We start from the raw sequence: 17,470 nt of genomic DNA on the forward strand, positions 1-17,470 counted from the left end.
AATTCTCTAAATAAGATGTTTTACTCTAGTTGGGGCTGTGATTTTCCAAATACTACTCCAATTTAATCCTCCCCTTTCCGAGTTAACTCTTTCCTGACGCTTCCTCCAAAGTCTATAACCCGACCGAACACTATAATTACCGTTAACTTCTTCTTTCCAAACCAAGCGATCTTCCATCACTTCTTCTGCCAACAGAACATGTAGGATATCTCTGACAACTGAATAGTTAAACAAATCGCATAAAATCCTCATATTCCATTGTTTAACATTAGGCAACAAAAGATTATTAACGGTTAAATTGTACACACCTTGGTTTTGAGGTCCCATCAAGCAACCCTCTCTACTTCCTCGCAGCCAAGGTTCATTCATAACCCTTATGTTTCTACCATTACCAATCCGCCACGCAAGGTTGTCAAACTCGCGAGTCTATTGAGACTCGTAAAGGGACCGTAGACTCGACTCACAGACTCGACTCGCAAACTCGTACGAGTCTGTGGAAAATTAAAAATGACTTTCAAAAACCTGCAAGTGACGCATACATGACACACAAATATATTTTAATTCTTATAAATACCTCATATATGACACAAATATATATAATAGAACACCGATTAACATCAAAATTTAAATTCATATTCCATAGCAAATTTCTTAACAAAAAACTTGATAATAAAACAAACAAAACAGCAAAGTATGTAGTTAAAGACTTAAAGTATTAATTTCTTCTTAATTGGCTACTACGTAAAATAAAACAAAAAATCGTAAAACATGTATGCGAATGGCTTTAAACATCCAAAGCTCCAATAAAATCATCACCACCAATATCAATGCATATCACAACAACCACAATGATTGCAATCACAATATTCGCAACCTTATTTGCGACCGCAATTTAAAACTATGGCTTTGTTCAAATTGTTCTAGCCTTATGTCAAAACTTATTCTACATTGAGGAGCTTTTATGTGTGTATCATCAAAGTCACCCACTCACCCTAGATTCTTAGAACACTTGGTACGTAGGTTCCTTATAATTATTATCAATAATTAATTAACTAGTAAAAATTATAGCAAGTTTTCATTTTTTCAAAACTGTGAGCAATGCATTTCATCATAACTCGTAAATCACAATTATGTCAAAACTATAGCAATATTTTATTTCAAAACATTCAAAAACGTTGTTTTTTTTAAATCATAAATTTTATAAACTATTTGGTCACATCAAATTGATATATGGGGATTGGAATCAGTGGACCTGATTAAACAATGGCACATCACCTTTACACAAGAGAACATACGACATAAACATATAAGTGAAACAAACAAGAAAATACTTACACAACGAAAGATTGATTTACGATAATGAACACGAACAAAGCACGAGACTAAACAAATGTACGTCGTCGGTGAAAGGAGAAAGAAACTTTGCTGAAATCAGAGACTCGGAGAGAGACTTTCTAATTCTTGTACAAGCAAAAATAATAAGGTTTTATTTCAATAATATAAATCTTTTGGGGGAAATTTGGGCTTTTTTTTGGGTTTACTTGAAAATAAAAAAAATGCAAGAAAAATTTATAGACTCGTAAACTCACTATAGAATCGCGAGTCTATACGAGTTTATGCGAGTCTACCGAAGTCTACTCGAGTCTATCAAAAGATTCTATGTGCGAGTTTACTCGTTTTTGCTTCCTAGACTCGTAAACTCGTACGAGTTTACGAGTCTACCCGCGAGTTTGACAACCCAAGAGTAAGGACCCGTCGGGCCTTCCAAATACTCCGCCAAACATAACTAGTATTGTAACCCAACTTAGCTTCGAATAAATTAGTTCTCGGGAAGTACCTCACTTTAAAAATGATGGACACTAAAGCATGTGGATTTTCCATAAGAAACCATCCTTGCTTAGCAATCATGGCCAAGTTAAAAGCCTTAAAATCCCGAAAAGAGAAGCCACCCACATCTTTCGAACAAGTCAGTTTATCCCAAGCCATCCACCTTATCCCCTTACTATTAGATCCTCCACCCCACAAAAAAGAATTCAACATCATCTCAATCTCATTTACCACCACATCCGGAAGGATAAAGATACTCATGATATAAGCCGGTATAGCTTATAGAACCGATTTGATCATAATTTCTTTCTCAACTTTGGATAATGACCGCCCTTTCCAAGAGTTGGTGCGACTTAAAATGCGGTCCTTAATAAAGGAAAAAATATACTTCTTGCTCCTCCCTATCATAGACGACATCCCTAAGTATTTACCGGTTCCCATAACATGCCGAATTCCCATAATATTGGCTAGGTCCTTTTGCACCGGCAATCTCAAATTACGACTAAAGAAGACTTCTGATTTTGACAAGTTAATCTCTTGGCCAGCCGCTTTTGCATAGATGTCAAGTAAATTCATCAAGTGTCTAACTTCCGTAAAGTTTTCCCTGCAAAACAAAAAACAATCGTCAGCAAAAAGTAGATGGGACACTATAGGTGCCCCTCTACAGATTTGAACCCCGTGAATATCTCCTCTGGCCACAGACTCTTTAATGAGGGTAGACAATCCTTTAGAGATAAGGATAAAAAGATAAGGTGACAGAGGGTCTCCTTGTCTCAATCCTCTTCCTGGTTCAATAAGTCCAATGACATCCGAATTAACAAGAACATAATAGTTAATTGAAGTAACACACACATCATCCAATGTATCCATTTGCCAGCGAATCCCATTTTAGCCAACACACCTCGCAGAAAGCCCTAATCCACCCGATCATAAGCCTTACTGATATCAATCTTGAGAGCCAGATGCACTTTATTACCTTTCGTCCTTCTTTTTAAGGTGTGGATAACTTCAGTAGCAATCATGGCATTATTAAGAATAGATCTTCCTTCTACAGACGCATATTGTTCCTCGGACACACATTTATCCAACAGACTCTTCAGTCTGTTCGCGAGGGCTTTAGAGAAAATTTTATATACCATGTTACACAGAGAAATGGGTTTGAAATCCTTCATAGACTTAGAGTTAACCCCTTTAGGGATCATGCAAATATTAGTGTCGTTAATAGAAGGAGGAAAGAAACCACGCTCTAGCCAAGCCGTTGCCGCTTCAAAAATATCATTCCACACTTCCCAAAAGTTCTGAAAAAACGCAGGATTAAATCCGTCCGGCCCTAGAGATTTATCAGGAGGCATAGCAAAGAGAGTTGTGTGAAGTTCCTCCCTAGTTAGCGGCTATAGTAATTGATGGTTATCATTATCAACAATTATGTGATTAACAAATCTAGGCACCGGTTCGTAAACACCACTCCCGGCTTGGAACAAGTCCTCAAAATACTTTTTCGCAATATCACACAACCCTTGGGGATCACTGGTTTCGCTGCCAATATACAACAACCAATAATAGTTAAGGTTAATTTTCTAAAAACTTTATTTTTGTTGACTCAATCATTACTTTTCTTAATGTGTCGATAACAACTTTAAAAGACTTTAATTTAAGACGGAGAGGGTAACAACATAAAATAATATCATAGAAATTAAATTAATTGAAAAATTCTATCACTTTTTTATTCAAATTAGTAACAAACCCGTGCGTTCGCACGGGTTCTGGTATGGGACGCGCATTTGTTTTAGATGTATATTTTTTAATAGAAAAATATCTGGTTACCCATGAAAAAATAATAATTGAATATATAATTAACAAAAAATTATTTTGATCAGTAACTTCATGTCTTGTTAATAATCAATATTTTGATCAATAACTTCATGTTCTCGTGTACAAATATTAGTTTGATCAATAACTTCATGTCCCTGCGTACCTTAAAAAATATTTTGATCAGTAACTTCATGTCCCGTTAATAATCAATATTTTGATCAATAACTTCATATCCCGTTAATAGTCAATATTTTGATCAATAACTTGATGTTCCCGTGGACAAAAGTTTTAGTAAAACATAATCTTATTTTTGCATCACATTTTATACACTAAAACTAACTTAAAAAACATTATTAATTTAATTTTAGAAGCATACGTTTTTTTATATATTATTTTCATTTTAAAATTCAAAATTGTAAAAAATATTTTATTAAAAATGATCTATCATAAAATCATTTACTTAAAATCACTTACTACCAAACTCATTAAATGACTATTATGATAGTGTATGATAAAAAATTTAAAAACAATCATCAAATGTAGAAGGTAAAGTAAACCGTTTTAATTATTAAAACAAATATTTTAATTATTCCCCTCATAAATCGTAGAAGGTAAAGTAATAGAAATATTTGAATTTAATTAATTAAAATATTTTGGTTGAAAATGTTGAGTATGGGTTTAGAGAAAGTTCAGGGCCGGCCCGAACTTTTCAGAGGCGCTGTTCTAATTTTTAAAATATAATTTTTTATATAAATGATACTATATTTTTTATTTTTTACAATATTATAGATATGAATGATATATATATATATATATATATATATATATATATATATATATATATATATATATATATATATATATATATATATATGGGGACGTATCAAATGAGAACTTTGGTTATTATAAGAACTGAGAACTTTTAATAACAAACGTACGATTTAAAATCAATGCTCAGATTTGCATTTACGTGATATGTATTTAAATCAGAATCTATCTATTAATTATTGTCTTTTAAAATTTGAGTGAAATCTGAGGCATTGATTTTAAATCGTACGGTTATTATTAAAAGTTTTCAGTTCTCATAATAACCAAAGTTTTCATTTGATACGTCCCATATATATATATATATATATATAATAATAATAATAATAATAATAATAATAATAATATTATCTTTTATAAAAATTATAAATTAAACCAGATATAAAATTACATTATATTTTATCATAATAATTGAGTTGATATATGAAATATCTTAAAATATCATTTGTTAAAATATTTTTTTACTCAAAAAATAGAGTAAGACTTTGTTTCATATAGATTTTAAAAAAAATTGATTTTATGAAATTTTTTAAAATATTAAAAGTTATTGTTAATTATTTTTTATATTTAAAAGAATAATTTTGACTTACTTAAATATTTATTATTCTAAAATAATTTTTTTATAACTTTATCTCTAAATAGTATTAAATCTAAATGATATTTTAAAATCTAAAAAAAAGCATATAACAGAATAATAAAATATTTATAATAAAATATTTACACTGTCATTCAATAGAAAATCATAATTGTGCCATGTCATTAAGTTTTTTTAAATAAAAAATAATTTAATTGGATACGTGCATCACCCCTTTTCTCTTATAATAATCTTAATCTAATATGTAGATTAATTTGTAATTTCACAATGGCATTTAAGCCTTTACAAGGCTACGTTATAGACTTTTTAATTTATATTTTCAAAATGTCAAAATATTTTTTTACAGGAATCGAACGGAGGGCAGACCTCTTTATTCCGTCTTGGAAGCTTCACGCACGCCCACTGGACCACTCATCAATATCAATATTGTAGTATCATGGAATGAAGTATCTATCATATAAGAAAATAAGATGTTCTTGAAATACCTAAACTACCCTGCTTGCTCCAAATGATGCCACATGGATGCCTTAACTAACAAGCTCAACTTTTGATTTGATAACAACTCAGATTTTCCTTCTATTAATGCTATTTTTTTTGCTTTGAAAGCATATCAGATTTTCAAAATTATACTACCTCCGGTCCCATTTATAAGAAAAGATTCTCTTTTTAGATACATTGAATAAATAATGTATCTAGATAGTATGTTGTCCAGATACATTATTTATTCAATGTATCTAAAAAGAGAATCTTTTCTTATAAATGGGACCAGAGGGAGTACTATTATTTCCTAGGCGTATCATTACTGCTATTACTGCCTACCTTCTCACTTTTCTCTCAAACCTCTCTCCTATTTTCTATGTTTTTTTTTTCTTTTTCACTTCTCTCTTTGATTTCAATCTTCTTCCTCACAACTGGAGACATCATCTTCTTCATCACTTCATTCATCATCAATGGAGTAAAGCTTCTTATACAAACATTTATTTATTTTGCATGTTTTATTAACTAATTGAATTTTCGTTTTTCTATTTTTCAGTTGCTTTTCATTACTCTTCACCAAATATTTTTCTTCTTATTCATCTTTCGGATCTGAAACGGCTTCCGACGAAACCACCGAATCTGAAATTAAAACCACCGAAATCATTAGATATGAAATCAAAACGAACATATCTGTAATCTAAACTTCCAGATCTTAAAAAAGTATTTATTTTTAACCTTCATCTTCAAGTGTTAGGCTTTATAGATTTCTGAGTTATTTTCTTTACCCCTTTTTTCATTATTTTATTTTTCAGGTCATTGCTATTCATCAATGAGGCATAACAAATATATTTCCTCAATGAGTTTTTTCCCTTAACTCCCTTTTCAGTGTTTATCTTTCTATTTATTCTATAGCATGTTATTTATGAGTTTTTTCTATTAACAAGATTTCATTTTTCCTTTTTTTCGGTTCTCTTTCTTAATGAACTTTTTTTTCCTTTTTCTATCTCTATTGATTTTACGTTTTTATATCCTATTATCTTCTATTAACTATTTTTGTAATGATTAATGGATTGTTATGAAAAGTGAATTTTGAAATAAACTTAGTATTGCAATATAAAATGTTGTTTTTGATTAATTTTTTGCATGATTGGTTTTATGGTTGATGTTAAGGTGAGAAAGTAATTGTAGCTTGATGGAATTTTTGGGAAGGTGTTGAAATTTCTAGAGTCCCCACATGCTACTAGTGATGCTTGCTTAAAAACAGGTTTGTTATTTTTGAATTTTTATTATCCATGAGTTGACACTATAAGATTAATTGCCACTTTTGTGATTAGTAAAAAAATAAAATATTCTACATCATTGAGTATCAATGGTGTCGATTGAACTATTTGATGAAATATATCATAGACAAATTATCATTTTTGTTTGATTTATAAAATTGATTTTAGGCTAAACAAGTCTTCTTAAATTAATATTAACAAATTATTCTATTGATTATGTGTTATTCAGTCCCAAAATAAATTACACACGAAGTATAATGATGTATTTTGGAACTTCTATTCTGATTTGTATTAAATCATGTTATTTCTAAACAAATATTTGGTTTTATATGACATATTCTTCTGCATCTTCTTCCATACTCATAAATTGTTACTATAGTTTCTTTTTTATTTATTTTAATAGGTGACGAAATCATACATCAAATTTAGCAAATCTAAAAAATGGTCAAGTCACATATATATGTTTTTATGCAGGTAAATATAACCAAGTCTCAAAGATGGTCTTGTCACAAATCTTCTCACTTCTTCTCAAAGACGGGTCACGTCACCGATCTTCTCACTTCTTCAAATCTTTTGTTATTTGAATTTTTTTCTTCCAAAATAGTTTTTTTTTATGTTATAGTGTTTTAATTTTTTATTTCACTTATTCATTGTTATTGATGTTAAAGTATTTTGATTTCCTTAAATTTACATAAAAAATTGTGTGAACTTACATATCAACATACTTACTGCATCTATTTTTTCTTTTATTTTTACAGGATGGCTAAGTCTTTTGAATTCATAAGAAAATAATATTGAAAATTTGAGATTAATGGATATTTAATGAAGATTTAATGACATATTAATGGTAATATTCTACATATTTAATAATGATTTTATAAAATCAATTTTATTGTATCAAGTGCTAATGGTTATATCTTTTGAAAAATTAGAAGCATTTGATTTATTCGAGAAAGTTCACATTTTCAATTTTTTTTACCTTTTCTTTTAAACTAGGCCTGAATGATACAATCAAATGGTGGAAAAATAGACATGATAGTACAACATACAATTAGTACTCATATTTTAATAGACAAAATGATAGTACAATCGTAAATAGATATTGGTAATAAAGGGTATAGGAACCTAAAATTAACTAATTTTTATTTTCATAATAAAGTGGTTTATTTTCATTGTTGAACCTTTTTTTAATGTATAAATTACACTTATATTTTTTTTTTGTATAATCAAAAATTGACTTATATAGTTGTCAGAGTTTATGTGATATAATTAAACATTGATTGTAATTTACATCTACTTCAATATATTGTATTAACTACATTTAAAAATCTTATTTACGTGTTAAAATATAATTAATATTATTGAATTTTAAAATTATGATAAGATGTTAATATTATTTTATATCATTTATACTATAATTAAAATCTATCATATTATTATTCAAATATTTTATTATTTTCTATTTTTGAATTTGGTTAAAAATGATCAACTTATTAATATTTGTTAAAATGATTTTAAAAGATATAATATATTTTCAACAAATCTAATGTATTGTTTCACCGTAAAAAGTTGTTTTATAATTTACCTATAATTTATTACTATCAACTATATTAATATATTGTTCCAAATTTTATTTTTATAACCGTTTAAAAATCTAATATTCCAAAGTTAATATTCGAACTTCATTAAAAATTAATATGTTTGTGAGAAGAAGATTCAAAAGTCTTGGTAAAAAATGGAAAAATCAATTTTAAAAAAAAGTTTTAAACATTAAATATTACAACTTATAAACTTTTGATTTAATCTAATGGTTAGGTTTTAACACTCTCATTATAAAACTCCCCTCAATTGATATATATATATATATATATATATATATATATATATATATATATATATATATATATATATATATATATATATATATATATATATATATATATATATATATATATATATATATATATATATATATATATATATATATATATATATATATATATATATATATATATATATATATATATATATATATATATATATATAACAAAGAGAGATAGAGATGCGTATATAGAGATGCGTATTATTCATGTTTCTTCTTTATTTTATCTTTTTTAAGGATAATTACTACTCTCATATTCTTTCTTTAATTTTATCATTTAAAATTAATAAAATTATAATTTTATTATGATTATTCGTCAAAAATATTTAAAATGTTTAAATAGATTTTAAACTCGAAATTTATTATAAATAGTATAAATTAAATATTAAATAATAATAAATAGAGTGATTATACAAATATTAACTGTGATTTGACAAGTGTGTATGAATAGAAAATGAAGACACCTATAATAAAAGTGATTAGAAGGATGGGATGGAGTTGTCACATATTATTCTCTTTTTTTTTATAGTAAACCATTTCATTAGATGAAAAACCAGTAAATATTACAAGGATTAAGAGACATATGATATAGGACATACCCTATCCATAGTCTTGCAACATCTCTATAAGTAACAATTACATAGACATAAAAGATAATAAGCATAGTTTGATAACAAGCTAAGAGAACACAAACTACCCAGAAACAATCACATATCATTCATCCATCCACTTTCTTAAGAACACCAATAGTCACAATATATAAATTAGAATCCCTTGTCTTTTTTCAAATTCAATTAAGGATGATTTCTTTGACTTGTGTTTGCACATTTCGACTAACTTTAGTCTCGAGATTGTCCATTTTTAACGAATGTTCAAAGGTTAATTGATGACTGACGATAGTTTTATTCCAAGACACAAAACTCTTTGGAGGCTTTTTATCAAACACCTAAAATGCATACTTATATTCCAAAACACAAAAACAAATAATAGCCCACACTAAAACAGAAAAAGATAGATCTGATAGAGTTATAGATTGCAACCTGTAAAAGATCCATGTCGACTTTGGCGGAGGGTGAAAAGTTGTCAACATCAAATGTGTTAGAGCAGATCCGGTGAAGAGAGGAACACCCACCATTGTTGAGTTTGAGATTCTTAAAATAACATTAATAAGCTTTTCATTTCTTAGTGGTGGTGGCTCCGGTGGCGATCGCATCGGTAGAGAGAAAGGCGACTTGGTAGTAGTTCGTGGTGGAGGAAGAGGGTCTCCGATGAGTGACTTAGTTTTAGTAGAAGCAAGAGAGTGAGGTTGAATGAAAGAGATACTACCCTTCATAAGGAAAATAACCACCATAAAAGTGGAAGGAGAAAACCACCATGAAGGTGGGAGGTGGCCACCATCAAACCCTAGAGATTTGGGTGGAGGTTTTCTAGAGAGAAGAGAGAACATCTCTCTCTAGAAAGTAACATCCATCTCTATGCTGGACTTTGAATAGAAGTTACTCCGCTGTCACATATTATTCAATTGGGGTTTGAATCCTCTCCTTCAACATTTTCTCTGCAACCCTCTCCTTCACATTATGTCTCTATCTCTCTCTAACATTTTCTCCCTTTTATTTTATTTATCATTTTTTTAAATTCTTTCTATACAATTGCATGTGTTTTTGTTGAAGGAAAGAGATGGATGGAAGGAGAGGATCTATTGTGTATTCTCTCAATTGTGTTCTATGCATTTATTTTAGCTAAATTATATTCAAACATATTATTCAATTGTATTCTATGCATTTATTTTGGCTAAATTATATTGTTTAAATGTACCACAATTTTCCTCTGTACTCTCACCGTTTTCTTTGTACTCTACCTCCCACTTAAATTTCTTCTAATGTACAAGTAAAAGTTCAAACAATCAAATTCTATTCTAATAAATACTAATTATTTTTTAAATTACAACATTAAATATTATTTTTTAATCCAAAATGTTTTTTATATTGGCTTTTTAATTAAGTTTCATATTTTAGAAAAAACAAAATTTAAAATTTTAATTGATTATGCTTCGTTCAAATGGAATTTATGATCTAAATATTGTTGATCAAAAAATGGTATACAGAAAAAATTATTATTGATCTAAATATTTTTATATACGAAAATTTGATATTGATCCAGATATTTTCTATAACAATACCTAAACAAAAATAATATTTGTACACGGGAACATGAAGTTATTGATCAAAATATTGATTATTAACGGGGCATGAAGTTACTGATCAAAATGTTTTTTTACTAATTATACATTCATTATTATTTTTTCACAGGTAACCAGAATTTTTTTTTATTAAAAAATATACATCTGAAACAAATCCGCGTCGCATACCAGAACCCGTGCGAACGCACGAGTTTGTTACTAGTTTAATATATAAATAACTTAGCCAATATGTAATTTTGAGGCCCTAACTTATTTGAGGCCCTTTGCGGTGACACTTGTTGCACATCTATAGGGCCAGCCCTGAGAAAGTTGTATAGGAAAGATAAATGAAAGGTGTAATATTCTTTTATATAATTTTCTTAAATCCGCGACTACGCCATAGTATTGGTATGGTAGTTTCATTTAAACTTATGAATATCCATGTATTCGCACGGGATACTGATGTATTACGCGTATTTGCTTCCAAATCTAATAAAAATGAAAAGAAAGAAAAATAGTATAGCTTAACCAAAATAATTTATTATTTTAAAAGAAATATATATTTTTTACTTATAAATAAAACATTATAATTTTAAAATAAAAAATTGAACTATATCATAAATATTATAAACTAATAAAGCATAATAAAATATAGATTATAACCTAATAATTCTATGATAAAGAGTAGAGACAAATGATTTTTATTTTTAAATCATTAATATTTTTATATATTATTTTCTTTTTAAAAGAAATAATTTTAGAAACTATTTATTAAAAAATCATAAAGTAATGAATTTAAAAGATAGTATTAAGTTTTTAATCTTAAAGTTAAAGGATATTATCCTGTAATGAATTTTTTTTATATGTTAGACAATAAATTTTAACAAAAGTAATTTCAACTCCTTTTAAAAAAAAATCCTTTTGTCGTCAAAAATTTCTCATCCGAACACGTTCCAAAGAAGAAAAATGAGAGAGAGAGAGAGAGAGAGAGGAGAAAATGAATGCAAAGCGTCAAAAAAGTGTTTCGTCCTTTAGCTTAGCATTATTCCAAGAGAAACAGTTTTCTTATCTCTGGGTTTTTGTGGCCTCGCTCGTCTTCTGTTCTGTTCTTCTGACTTTTTCTCTTACTGTATTTATTTCTAAGGCCAATCAACATTCATGCAACCCCAAAACTAAACTTAAATTACAATATTCAATTTCCACTGCAAACTGTGTAACTCTTCACCAATGGATCAACAAGGGTTACTGCGCCCTAAGAAACCCTTCATGTAACTTCTCATTTCATCTTTTATCTCTTTCGATTCTATTATTTTTTATTATTATTTTGAATTTTTAATTAACCAAAGAGTTATAAAAATTGAAACAGTGCAGACGATGAGATCATAGAGCTACTATGGCAAAACGGTCAAGTTGTCACGCAGACTCAAAACCACCGCCATATCAACAAACCACCGCCGGTGACAAACTCTGACGACTCCACTCCCGGCGGAAGGGAGAATCAACATCTCTTCATGCAAGAAGGAGAAATGGCTTCGTGGCTTCATTATCCTAATGATGATGATGATTCTCCTATCGATCCATCTTTCTGCGCCGATTTTACCATGATTACTCCACAACGGAGGTCCGAGCAGGTGCCTCCGAACTTCGCATACTTTGTGAGGCACGGTGTTAGAGCTGAACCAGAACCGTTGTCTAGAAGGGAATCAACAATAGTAGATTCGTGTGACACGCCGGCTGTGATGCTAACGGCGGTATCGGAGACGCTAAGAAGCTCAGCTGAGCCAACAGAAGGAGAAACTGGCTTGACGGCGCCTTCAACGACGTTTGACGAACCAGATGGTTCGAGTAGCGATGTAGAACCGGTTCGGGAGGTAGCGGAACGGGACCGGAAGCGGAAGGGAAGGGAGGAAGAGGAATGGAAGTATCAAAACGAGGTGAATGAGTTAACTCAGTGCTGTTTAGTTTGTTGTGTCATTTTCAGTATTCAATTGTAAATTCCCTATGAGGTGTCGTTACACAGTTTCACAGTTACACAGTTACACAGATCTGTGTAACACAGTTACACAGTTACACAGATCAACGCATCATAAAAGTAAAGTAATGCATTCACCTAAGTAAAGTAATGCATTCACCTAATATGCCACGTGTATGGTCATAATTTAATGATATAGGATATGCATAATACTCCATCTATTCAAAAATTGTTTAAAATTTTTGAATGATAGTTGTGCCACCAATTCCCTTTACCATAACCTTGAATTCAATTCAAGTGTCATTGGTTAGGTTAATATATACGAGAAATGACAGTTTTGAGTAGATATGGGGCCTTAAATGTCATGGGAAGTTTTGAGTAGATTTGGTGGCTGCATGATCTCATGATCATTTTGAAAGCTGCATTGTGCGTCAACCTCTTAACATATAGGCTGTCATGATGCTGTGTATGAGCCACTTAGCTGGTCTAAAGTTCTCTGAATGCATATTCTATTCAATGGAAAAGTTCTACAAATATGAACATTTAGAAAAGGCATTATGTATGGTACATGGTTTTTACGGGTGAAACATTCCACACCCTTATATGAATCGATAGAATACCTTAGTAGTCGAACTAAGTAGAAATTTTTAGCTGAACATAAATACTGGTGAAACATTCCACACCCTTATATGAATCGATAGAATAACTTAGCAGTCGAAGTAAGCATGATCTCATGATCATTTTGAAAGCTGCATTGTGCGTCAACCTCTTAACATATAGGCTGTCATGATGCTGTGTATGAGCCACTTAGCTGGTCTAAAGTTCTCTGAATGCATATTCTATTCAATGGAAAAGTTCTACAAATATGAACATTTAGAAAAGGCATTATGTATGGTACATGGTTTTTACGGGTGAAACATTCCACACCCTTATATGAATCGATAGAATACCTTAGTAGTCGAACTAAGTAGAAATTTTTAGCTGAACATAAATACTGGTGAAACATTCCACACCCTTATATGAATCGATAGAATAACTTAGCAGTCGAAGTAAGTAGAAATTTTTAGCTGAACATAAATACATACCAGGTACTCATCATGATATTTTTTGTTCCGATGCTGGTCAGAAAAGGTGTAGGCATTATTATGAATGAGGATGATGGTAGACTAGGCAAGTAATGTTAACGAATAATACATGCTCCGAAACAGAAAACAAGTGATTCAGTATATTTGGCATTGGGGGAGAGGACATGTGACTGTAATGACATGTTATTTTACAACGTAACTTTTTAAAAATTTTATCTTTGATTGTTTTCCTCCAATTTGTTCAAACTAATTTCTTTTGCAACCTCTATATTCTTATTTCTATTTGTCTTGCTTTAAAAGGATATTGATTTTGAATATGTGGAAGCCAAAAATAAAACCAGTGGAACATCAACAAAGAGATCTCGTGCTGCTGAGGTCCATAGTCTCTCAGAGAGGGTCTGTTGTCTCTCCAAACATTTCTTTGAGTTCATATATTTTATGTCGTTTATTTTAACTTGAAAGTTTTCACTTTGCATTACATGCAGAGGCGCCGTGATCGGATTAATGAAAAGATGAAAGCTCTGCAAGAACTTATACCTCGATCTAATAAGGTAAACTGATTTTTAAGATTTCCCAGTTCTTTATTTTGTTGATGATATAAGAGGCGGGATTTTAGATTTTATTTCCTTCCTCATTTTTATTTCTAATTTTTCTCCTACTCGTAATTCATAGTCTGACAAAGCGTCTATGCTGGATGAGGCAATTGAGTACTTGAAGTCACTGCAGTTACAAGTTCAGGTAGATTCCTCTACGTGTTTGTGATCTTTACAAACAGTCATGCCACTATAGTACCAAGTTGGTCATGTAGTTTCATTTTTTAAACAGAGAATACAACATATGCAGATGATGTCCATGGGATGTGGCATGGTACCAATGATGTTTCCTGGAATCCAGCAGTGTATGCCATCAATTGGAATGGGAATAAACAGGCCAGTAATGCCGTTTCCCAATATGTTTTCTGGTTCTGTTTTGCCTGCAAATTTTGGACCAAGGTTCACAATACCTCCTTTCCACACGCCGCATGTTCCTACACCTGATTCATTCACAATGCCAGCAGCAAATCTGGTAGATAATAACATGCCCACATCAGTTGGAACACATGATTCAAATAAGTCATGTATCCCAAACGTCACTGATCCTTATCCACAATATCTTGGACCCCACCAGACGCAGTTTCAGTTAATGCAGGTATTTTCCTCTAATGCTATTTCTTATTAGGAATTTTTTAAATAATGTGTGAAGTAACTTCTTGCACATGAGATCCGTTGGATTTGAAAAACAAAACTTAACTAGTAAGAAAACTTTTGTTTTGCAAAGTTTCATTGTAACTTTGTTTTTTCCAAAGAAATATCAAAATGATGTAAATGTTTATGAGTCCATTTCCATGTGTAGAATCAGACAATGAACCAACCAAATGCCAGCAAGTTAGAAAGCCGCCAGTCAGGTAAATTACTGTATCTTAGTGTTTTTCCGGATTTGGTTAGCTTAGGTGAATATAAAAGAATGGTTTATTATTTTGAGTCTTAGTATGTTCCTGTGTTGTTTACCATTTCAATAAAGTCTTCTATCTTCCGGAACCAATTTACCTTCAATTCGAATTTATACTGAATCCTTATTATCGAATTTGTGCTGAATCCTTATTATACGGTAGTATTAAACTTGGCAGCTTCTAAGTATCTCCATTTTTTATTGATGATGTCCAGGAGATAAATGATAATTTGATAGTTACAATCAAGAGCTTACGGAAATGGTGCTGCTTATTATTGTATAGCTGTTACCGCCACTAGCTATCAAAATGGTACTACTAGAATTATTGTAAAGTCAATATTTTACAGAACATGGATAACTATGCATAATAAAAAATGGATTGCATATTGCAGTTATATTTTCTGCCACCCATATGCCAAGTTTTGTAGTGTAACAGAAGGACCTTTTTATCAGTTCTCAGTTGCAAGCTAATCTATGCATTACACCGCTAACATGTAAATTATTGTAACATAGTTTTCTCTGGTTTTTTGTCTTCCCTCATTGACACTTTTTCTTTTTACAAATTAATTTGCCAAGTTTAATACCACCGTATAATAAGGATTCAATATAAATTTGAATCGAAGGTAAATTGATTCTGGTATGGAAAAGGACTCATAAACGTTAACATTGTTGTGATCTTTCTTTGGAAAAAACAAAGTTTCAATGGAACTTTGCAAAACAAAAGTTTTCTTATTAGTTAAGTTAAAAGTAAAATATCAAGTTTTACACAATAATATCGAAGAAGTTTTGTTTTTCAAATCCAACGGATCTCATGTGCAAGAAGTTACTTCACATATTATTTAAAAAAAAATCCCAATCAGAAATAGCATTAGTGGATAAAATACATGCATTAACTGAAACTGCGTCTGGTGGGGTTCAAGGTATTGTTGATAAGGATCAGTGAAGTATAGGATACCAGACTTATTTGAATTATGTGTTCCAACTAAGGTGGGCATATTATTATCTACCTGATTTGCTGCTGGCATTGTGAATGAATCAGGTGTAGGAACATGCGGCGTGTGGAAAGGAGGCATTGCGAACCTTGGTCCAAAATTTGCAAGCAATGCAGAACCAGAAAACACATTAGGAAACGACATTACTGGCATGTTTATTCCCATTCCAATTGGTGTCCATATACTGTTGTATTTCGGGAAACATCATAGGTACCATGCCACATCCCATGGACATCATCTGCATAACTTGTACGTTATGTTTAAGAAATGAAACTACATGACCAACTTAGTACTATAGTCACATGATCGTTTGTAAAGATCACAATACATTTAGTTGTACTCTCTGTTTAAGAAATGAAACTACATGACCAACTTAGTACTATAGTCGCATGACCGTTTGTAAAGATCACATATACATAGAGGAATCTACCTGTACTTGTAATTGCAGTGACTTCAAGTACTCAATTGCCTCATCCAGGTTGGGGGTGTTCATTGGTTCGGGCAAATTCGAACCAACCGGAATCCAAGTGTTTGGTTCGGGCATTTTTTTAGTTCGGGAGGAAATCGAACCACACCAATGAAATCCGTTGTTAATTGGTTCGGACATCGGATTTTCAAAACTCTACCTGCGGACCCGTCTATCCGAACCAACCATAATTAATTTGAACAATTTATATCATAATTATCATGGAAATTAGTATAAAGTATTCAACTTCAAGAAGAAAAAAATGAAATTCTATTTGAGACATTTATAATTTATATGGAGAAACGAAAAAAAGTTAGGAATTTTATATTATTATTGAAATTTAGTGGATGTAGTTTAGATATTTTTAAAAAATACTTGTACACATTTGTTGTTAGTGTATCCGATCAGTCCAACTCAAACCAGACTGTTGTTTCTCAGTTTGGTTCAGTTTGGACTTTATCGCAAATGTGTGCAAATCCAATCCAAACCAATCCATATATTTTTTACTGGTTTGAGCATTGAATACTCTCAAAACCGAATCAAACCGGTCCGCGAACACCCCTACATCCAACATTGATGCTTAGTCAGAC

The 17,470-nt window shown here is 30.7% G+C and overlaps 2 protein-coding genes and 1 long non-coding RNA gene across 6 annotated transcripts; 2 read left to right on the forward strand and 1 right to left on the reverse strand.

The window, feature by feature from the left end:
- Positions 1 to 5,879: 5,879 nt before the first annotated feature.
- Positions 5,880 to 10,611, reverse strand: LOC131622334 (uncharacterized). Its single transcript, XM_058893369.1, has 2 exons — positions 9,739 to 10,611; positions 5,880 to 6,175 (listed from the first exon to the last, which is right to left on the reverse strand). Exons 1-2 carry the CDS (start codon positions 10,143 to 10,145, stop codon positions 6,133 to 6,135), a joined length of 450 nt encoding a protein of 149 aa, XP_058749352.1. The 5' UTR covers positions 10,146 to 10,611; the 3' UTR covers positions 5,880 to 6,132.
- LOC131622335 (uncharacterized) lies at positions 6,017 to 7,566 on the forward strand. Its single transcript, XR_009289838.1, has 3 exons — positions 6,017 to 6,256; positions 6,349 to 6,800; positions 7,291 to 7,566. It is a non-coding gene; the product is annotated as an uncharacterized LOC131622335 (long non-coding RNA).
- A 1,211-nt stretch (positions 10,612 to 11,822) lies between the features above and the next one.
- LOC131622333 (transcription factor PIF1-like) lies at positions 11,823 to 17,246 on the forward strand. 4 transcript variants are annotated; one of them, XR_009289837.1, is made up of 9 exons: positions 11,828 to 12,145; positions 12,244 to 12,811; positions 14,235 to 14,330; positions 14,420 to 14,485; positions 14,607 to 14,672; positions 14,760 to 15,122; positions 15,327 to 15,378; positions 15,638 to 15,732; positions 16,462 to 16,573. XR_009289837.1 is itself a non-coding variant. In XM_058893367.1 (8 exons), the coding sequence occupies exons 1-8, from the start codon at positions 12,105 to 12,107 to the stop codon at positions 16,683 to 16,685; spliced, it is 1,458 nt and encodes a 485-aa protein (XP_058749350.1). In that variant the 5' UTR covers positions 11,823 to 12,104; the 3' UTR covers positions 16,686 to 17,246. The 4 variants fall into 4 exon arrangements, 3 of the variants coding, with proteins under 3 accessions (XP_058749350.1, XP_058749349.1, XP_058749351.1); XM_058893367.1 differs by lacking the exon at positions 15,638 to 15,732 and having other exon boundaries at positions 11,823 to 12,145; positions 14,778 to 15,122; positions 16,462 to 17,246; XM_058893366.1 differs by lacking the exon at positions 15,638 to 15,732 and having other exon boundaries at positions 11,824 to 12,145; positions 16,462 to 17,236.
- Positions 17,247 to 17,470: the final 224 nt, after the last annotated feature.

The sequence above is a fragment of the Vicia villosa genome, unplaced genomic scaffold (genome assembly GCF_029867415.1).
Source record: "Vicia villosa cultivar HV-30 ecotype Madison, WI unplaced genomic scaffold, Vvil1.0 ctg.000029F_1_1_1, whole genome shotgun sequence".
Lineage (NCBI taxonomy): Eukaryota > Viridiplantae > Streptophyta > Magnoliopsida > Fabales > Fabaceae > Vicia > Vicia villosa.